At 32.9% G+C, this 7,893-nt stretch overlaps 1 protein-coding gene across 1 annotated transcript; it reads left to right on the forward strand.

The window, feature by feature from the left end:
* The first annotated feature begins 883 nt into the window (after positions 1–883).
* LOC149383225 (uncharacterized) lies at positions 884–5,458 on the forward strand. The gene is made up of 3 exons (XM_089627718.1): positions 884–908; positions 1,094–1,458; positions 5,399–5,458. The coding sequence occupies exons 1-3, from the start codon at positions 884–886 to the stop codon at positions 5,456–5,458; spliced, it is 450 nt and encodes a 149-aa protein (XP_089483844.1).
* The last annotated feature ends 2,435 nt before the right edge of the window (positions 5,459–7,893 follow it).

Raw genomic sequence — 7,893 nt, forward strand, 5'->3', positions numbered from 1 at the left:
GCTTGGCTTAAAAGTAGTGAGGTGTTAGACTTTACTGTACTATGTGTGTGGCCCTCTTTCTATTTAGGAAAAATTCATTTTTTACCCCCTGGACTCGTACCTCGATTTCATTTCACCCCCTGAACTCGAGATTGTTGCATTGAGAATCTCTTAACTAATGACGTTATTACACGTTGCCACTTCTGCCTAATTTTGGACGTTAAATGTCACGTTTTTTGTCACGTGAGATTTAAAATATGTGCAATTATCAATATACCCTCGTTTTATTATTTTTATAAGAATAAATTAAAAAAAAAAAAAAACTCTTTCTTTCTCCTCTTCTTCTCTTTCTCCTTCTCCGAGGCATGTCCCCTCCATTTCTTTTTCTTTTTCTTCTCTCCTGAACCAACCCTCCCACCATAGCATTGATGACCTTTTGCTCGCCTCTCCAGAGCTTCCCATCTAAAAACATAAAGAAAGCCCCAAATCTTAACACCAATAGCAAAATCTAGATTGCAAACTAAGATTTAGTGACCAAAAACCAACATTAACCATTACTCAGAAGAATCAAACTAGCGAAATTAAAAAAAAAAGTAATATAGAATAAAATACCTAGCAAATATGTGGCCTCTTCAAGCCTGTAAGCGAGCGCGCTCGGAGAGAGGTTCTTTACGACCATCTCAATCCCAACCCTAGCTTGACCGCCTCGTCCGCGAGACTCCGAGCCCAGTCGAAATCCGAGCCCGAGCACATAGACTCGACGAGGATCGCGTAAGTTTGATCGTCCGGCTCGGAAATCTCTCGAAACAGAGCCAGAGCTTCTAATCTACGGCCGGATTCACAGAGAGCTCCGATGAGTGCGTTGCAAGTCTTCCCCGTCGGAGAGCAACCATACATTCTCGAGATGGTCCCGAGAGCCTCTTCAACCCGTCTCGAGACACAGAGCCCAGCCACGAGGCTCTCGTAAGCCTCGCTGCTCTGAAGCCGACGCCGAAGCATTTGATCAAACACCTGGCGTGCGGTTTCGAAATCACCGCTCTCGCAGTAACCCGATATCAGCGAAGCGTACGTGGCCTCGTCGGGGACTAAATCTCCGTCGACCACAATCAACAAGAGAGAGAGGTTCAATCGTCGGGGATTTCAAAAGACACGGCGATTCAGGCGGTGAACACGATAATCCAGATCCACTTCGAGAAGACTCTGGAGAAGAAGAGATCAATCGACCAGCAAAAGAAGGAGCTCCACAAGCAATTCCTGATCTTCTTCATCTTCTTGGGCCTGGTGTTCCAAGCTCAGGCCCAATCGGCAAGACTCCGGTGCCGACACGCCTGGATCCCGATCTTGCTCCTCTCTCTGGCTCACCTCATCTTCTACGTCTCCGTCGCGCAGACTCTTCGTTGCATCAATGGCTTCAAGTACCAGAGACGATGCCACAAGCTCACGCTCTCGCTCGCCACCGACGCGCTCCGGCGACGAAGAGTCCGGCGGGGACGAGGGCATCGAGGAGAGAGGCGTGCGACTTTTTTCTTCGATCCCTCTTCTTCTTCGTGCTCATTTTTTTTTTCTTTTTTCTATGTTGTGACACAACTGATATAATAATAATTTGATAAACAATTTAAATATTAAAAGTATTTAGAATAACCAAAAATACTATTATACCCTTTAAAATCATGCCACATCATCAAACCGTTATAATTTAACGTCCAAATACTGACGGAAGTGGCAAATTATAGCACGTGTATAAGTTTTGAGATTAGTTCTGCAACAATCTCGAGTCCAGGGGGTGAAACGAAATCGAGGTACGAGTCCAGGGGATAAAAAAAGGATTTTTCCTTCTATTTATTATTCGTGGTGTATATATTTGGGTGAGAATTCATACAGTATATATGTTTTCTAGACAGGTTAAATTATAGACGGAAATAAAAATCATATAACAATGCCTGAATATTTCTCAACAATAATATTATCCAAGCCAAAGTTCAATCTTTGGGAAGTCTAATTCACCTCACGTTACACAAATTTATCTTGGTCTTCCCCCTTAAAAATATCAATATTTGTTACTTCATTATCATATATTAATCTTGATTTTAGTTAACCCCCTCAAATTACTTTTTGGCTTCGTTCATACATTGCATTTTATGAACTAACATTTAAGAGCACACATGTCAGAAAAAGGCAAGTTTGTATAAGCGAGTAATTGCCTCTTTGTTCCATCTCTAATCTTTTAAACATAATAATATTATTATATAGCCAATTTTTCATTAATTTACGTAAATAGCCACTTTTTTATTATTATTATCATGGCTAAATCTACGTAAATACTCAAATTTATGTAATACACAAAGCGATATATATATATATATATATATATATATATATATATATATGTATATAATGCTCAAGTTGTCCACATGATGACACATCATTCGAATAACTATATATTTATAATTAACGAAAGATAAGTTATTTAGCAATTCACTAATGTTTAAAGGCTAAGTTACTTAGATATATTATCTCGCTGTAAAATCGGTCGTTTTGAACTCCGACACCTTTGAAAATAAGGAAGAAGTGGTTATCAAGAAACATTTAGGATATCCTCCAATACGCACTCATCATTAGTCAGATATATTCATGTTGCATGTGAGGTTGGGGACGCAGATCTTATCTCGATTACAAGAGAGTTGAAGAGAGAAAGTGCAGATTGAAAGAACAAGAAAGAGAATGATAGATAGAATTCTGGGTCAAGAGAAACTAAATTTTTGCTCTTATAAGAGCTTGATATATAAAGGAGTCAACTAGGCTAGATCAAATGGGTCTTTGACGCGACATAAGAAGTCGAGCATAGTGATCTGGCCTGCCAACGCAGGTGAGGGCCAACCATGGCTAAGGAAGGCTGACGAGGATGAGAGGTTGAAAAGGGCCGAAGGAGCCATGGAGGACAAGAGCCAGATGTCTAACGGCCAGCTTCAACGAGTATGATACCAATATAGGTACATAAGGTTGTCTGAATGAGATTGGACCAATACGAATAGACCAAAGTCAGCCCTCCATGCCGGTCCCACAAACGAACGAGGACAACCTTCTATGTCAGCTCCAAAGAAGCTCAGACACTTCGTGGTCAAGACGCAGACGTGCAGAAAACGACACACATATGAGCCACAAATAGCGGTTTAGATAGGTCGGAATGACCTTTTGCTTATCTTCATGATGTTTTGGCCTTAATTTTGGGCTAAAGGGTTGATTTTATTTTTGGGCATCTTAATTTTTGGGCTGAAGTCGCATCTTGATAGATCGAATTCGTTGCTTATATTTTTGCTCTTTTCTTAGTAAGAGTTTTTTTCATCTAGATGAACATGACGCTATAAGAGTGGCTACACGAGTATAGTTAGAAGATATATTGCTCTTTGGATTAAAAAAAATAAATAAAATAAATAAATAAATCAAGCAGGTATAGCTTCAGCTTTTAGTAGCCAAGGGAAATATTGCTCTTAAGCAACTCAAAAAGTGATAAATATGCAAACAGTATAAAACTGTTGCGTAGTTTCGTTTGTGCTACTTTAAAAAATGTGTGATTTATACAAAGTCCAATACACAATCTCAACTTTTTAATAGATTCATCCGAACGTAAACGTCTAATTCATTTGCGAAGCTTGAGTTATGTTGTATGTTTTCTATTATAGTACTTGCACTTTTAATTTATATATTCAAGATATTAATAATCTCATTTAAGTGATAATTAAGGTACGTACTCTTTGGAAAAAGCCAAATTCGTTGGACCAATACAAGACGTCGTCAAGGCATGTCCTTTGTATGTGTGTGTATATATTTTTACTTTGAACCACTTTCATATGAGGCTGAGTCAATTAATTTAAAATAGTAAAAGTAGTACCATACCAAATAGTAGTAATTCCCGATGATAAAAAAAATATGGGGAAGAATAGTCCTTCGAAAATCATGTGATTTCTTTGAAATAATCATCGTTAATTAGCTTTGAAAAATAAATATATTCTAGTACAATAATTAGTATATTATTTTCACATTTTTAAGATGCTCGAGAATATTGTTGTACTTGAAGTACTACTCCAATGTTATTTTTTGCCCACAACTTTACTATATATCCTTTTAATAAATCAACAGATTCTAATTTAGTTAGTTGGATTGAAAGCATGGAACAACTTCATAGTTTATCGTGTAAAGTAATATATATATATATATATATATATATATATATATATATATATATATATATCCTTTATCTTTTAAGTAACCTTTGCTTTTCCATGATTAATTCAGACGAACCTAATAATATTTAAAATGACAATTCTTATAATTTTCATGGTCTCCGCGGTATTGAATATCCACAACCAACTTTCATATTATATATATATATATATATATATATATATATATATATATATATATATATAATACAAAAAAAAAATCAATATATATGGTAGTATATGAGATAAGGGCGAGGAACTTCAACAAATTGGTTAACCACAAAACTAGAACATAATAAATAATCCAGAGATGCACTTGTATTGGATAGGTTGGTTTCGACAACTATAAGAATATGGAAAGAAATGAAAAAGACAAAAAGGAAGCAAACCGTGAGATAGTATATACTACAAGTAGTAAGTGTGTGTGTGTGTGTATGTGTGTGTGTGTGTGTGTGTGTGTGTGAGAGAGAGAGAGAGAGAGAGAGAGAGAGAGAGACTAGTGGGGGACCTTATCTTTTTATAAAGATCGACAAGTAAATATAATAGTTTCTCTTCCAATAATTTCCTATCTGGTCTCTTCATGGAGAGAAAATGATAACGAGACTTTAGGGATGAGATAAAGACATTTCAAATTCCCTTAACATGCATAACAAGACGACATTTTCACATCTGATTTCCTAAAAACAACTAGCCTCCACGCACTTCACAAAAGATGTGTATCATTTACATGTGTGCATGTTTATGAAATTAATTAATTAACTACATAGATAGCTCTTGGTTACTTGGATAAAACTACCACGTAATGACTAAACGAGAACCATATCAAATACGGAACTAAGTCATAAGTAAAGTTTTTCTTTTGAGTTATTATTAATATTGTTGATTGTTATAGCTACGGATGTTACATTTTTATCTACGTAGGATACTACAACTAAAACAGTCTTTCGAAGGACCATATTTAAGAAGGAATGGACTATATAAGTGGCAAAACGAGAGAGAGAGAGAGAGTCGTATTAATTATTATTACATGCAAAGGCTTTTTCATGTATTATTTCAAAAGCTAAGAGCTTTTATTCAGCCCAAAAAAGGAATAAGAAAAATTTAAAAAAAAAGAGTAAAAGAATATATAACAAAATTAAAACAAAAAACCTTTAGCTGGAATGATTAAATTAGCATGTGAATTTTGGAATCTAATTCAGAGACAGTCCCAAAAGCTTTTGAAAAGATTTGAGGCTGTACGAAGTACTACACGGATGTGAAATTTTTTCTAAATTGGTACTATATGATTAAGAGGAGATATAAATAAGCATATTTTTGGCACAATAGTTATGTTAATTTCTCATATCAAAACATGAGAAGAGGCATGTGCTAAAAATATTCTTAATAGATAAAAAAAAATGTCGTTATAAAAGTTTATATGATATAAAATTAAATTAAATTTATGTCAGCCGATTTTATTATGTAATAGTAATTGCAAAAATATTAATCAAATTTATTATGCAATAGCTACTGCAATCAAAATTATAATATACTTGTTCAAATATCATAAATCTACTCAAATTTAAGTCTAGTTAACGGCGGAGCCACGTGAAGACAGGGGCACTGCTGAACTTTTTAAAATTGTAACTTTTTACCCAAATTTATATAAGTTTTTAAAATTTGACTCCTGATTTTGTTTTTCAAATTTATCCCATTTGAATGCAATTCTTGGCTTCGTCACTGCGTCTCTTTCATAGCATTTCATATATATGCTATTTTATTAAATTATTTTTTAATAATTAGATAATTAAATTAGAATGATAAGAGGTCGAAGTGAGTTCTAGATCTCTCGGTACCATGCATACATTTTGTTTTACCTGAATTTTCCGGATATCGTGATTTATTTCCCTTTGTCCAGTCGTTACCCATACACAAAATAATAGAATCCGAGGTTCATAAATGATCAGAAAATTATATATAGACAATAAATTTGTTGACATACATAGAAAAGAATCTTCTATTCTAAGATCAAAGATAGAAGATCATACGAGGAATAAGCGGTGTTTTGCTTGTTGTCTAAAAATTGTAGTTTCCGAGATCAAATTAAATTCACTCGTTATAATTTTTTTTTTTATTATTATTAGTGAGGAGATCTAGAAAAATGTACTATGGACCTATGGTAAAGAAAAAGAGGTGTTAAAATTCATGGCAAAGAAGAAATAACGATAACTTTCAAGTTAATAGCAAATGACATTTGCCTTTATATATGCGTTAGGGTTACAATCAGAAAAAGAAAAACCAAACTTCAAAAAAATAATAAAAACAAGAAACAGAAAAACACAGGCTATTTTTACAGTAGGCTTTTTTTCTTCTTGGTGTGTCATTCCACGCATGTTATTATACCTTTTGTAACAGTTCACTTGTGTTCCTCAATTATCTTTTGAATTATTTTCATTTCTTCTTGATGCCAAGCTAATTCTTTTTCCTATATTGTACTTGTATCATTTCCTTTATTGATGTTAATACCATTTTGAAACCATATATATATATATATATATATATATATATATATATATATATATATATATATATAAACTTCAAAACACTAATAGACACAATTTTGATAGGGTATTCAATGATTTGGATTTGAAAATTAACAGCAAATGACAGTTGCCTTTAATTGTAACACTGCAAACTATTGAATTATATATAAAAACTGACAAAATAAAATTATTTACACATATGTAGAACTATAGTAGAAGAAATATTTTGATTTGAAGTCTTTAAGTGAATTAAATTATTTTCTATAGTTGGGAATATATATATGACTTTCTCAGTCTCGATTTCATCTTTAAATTTTCGTCATTTTAAATCAAATTACCTAACCTTGTATCCTTAAATAGAATGTTGACATATATTTCCAAGAGTATACGATAAAAACATGTCACGGTCACACTCAAATTTTATTAGAAGGAAATGAAAAAAAATAAAATTAAAAGTGATTTCACATGGTCCACCAAACGTCATGGTTGGTTTATACCGCGATAGACCATTTAATACGGCCTTAAAGCTTTAAACTAAAAGGTTTCAGGTTAAAATATTCTCTCATTAATGTTTTTGGATTTGGTCAATGCAGATTTCAAAACCAACACAAGTGCTTAAATTCTTATCGCATTTCACAAACTCTTAGTAAAAATTTCATTAATTATCAGCTACTATACCAAGCCAGCTTTTCTGTGAGAGAATATCTTTTACATATTTCTAATTGTTATTGTAAGATCTAATAATTTTTAAATGACAATTCGTACAAAAAAAACCTAATAATGGTGTTTCCTATTAATAAAAATAATTAATGATATATTATCTTACTCGTAAATATATATTAAGATATACATGAAAAAATTCATCGAATATTTTTTATTGTATATTTAAATTTATTTTTATTATTTTCACTGATGTTCATATCATTAAAAATATAGTATAATACTATTCTCTCCTAGGGTTAGAGTTTATATAAAATTATTTACATGTGTTTTTAACAAATAAAAATAAATAAACGATTCATAAGATATAATTATTCCAATGAAATCTAAATAAAACTTAACGAAAATTACCAATAAAAATAAATAGAAGGATTACATAAATTGAGTCTGATCGACCTATATTGACTATATGTGGTCGTGTCCTCTTCAAGTGTTAGGGAGGTTCTACCCAA

Source organism: Urtica dioica, chromosome 10 (assembly GCF_054948205.1).
Source record: "Urtica dioica subsp. dioica isolate 48M chromosome 10, U.dioica_male_clone48M_v1_H2, whole genome shotgun sequence".
NCBI lineage: Eukaryota > Viridiplantae > Streptophyta > Magnoliopsida > Rosales > Urticaceae > Urtica > Urtica dioica.

Excerpts from the sequence above, each read along its gene's own strand:
- LOC149383225 (XM_089627718.1), top strand. The coding sequence starts at position 884 with ATGGTCCCGAGAGCCTCTTCAACCC. Across the intron at positions 909-1,093 it reads CCCGAGAGCCTCTTCAACCC|AGAGAGAGGTTCAATCGTCG; the intron begins GTCTCGAGACAC and ends ACAATCAACAAG. Across the intron at positions 1,459-5,398 it reads ACGCGCTCCGGCGACGAAGA|AGACAGTCCCAAAAGCTTTT; the intron begins GTCCGGCGGGGA and ends AATCTAATTCAG.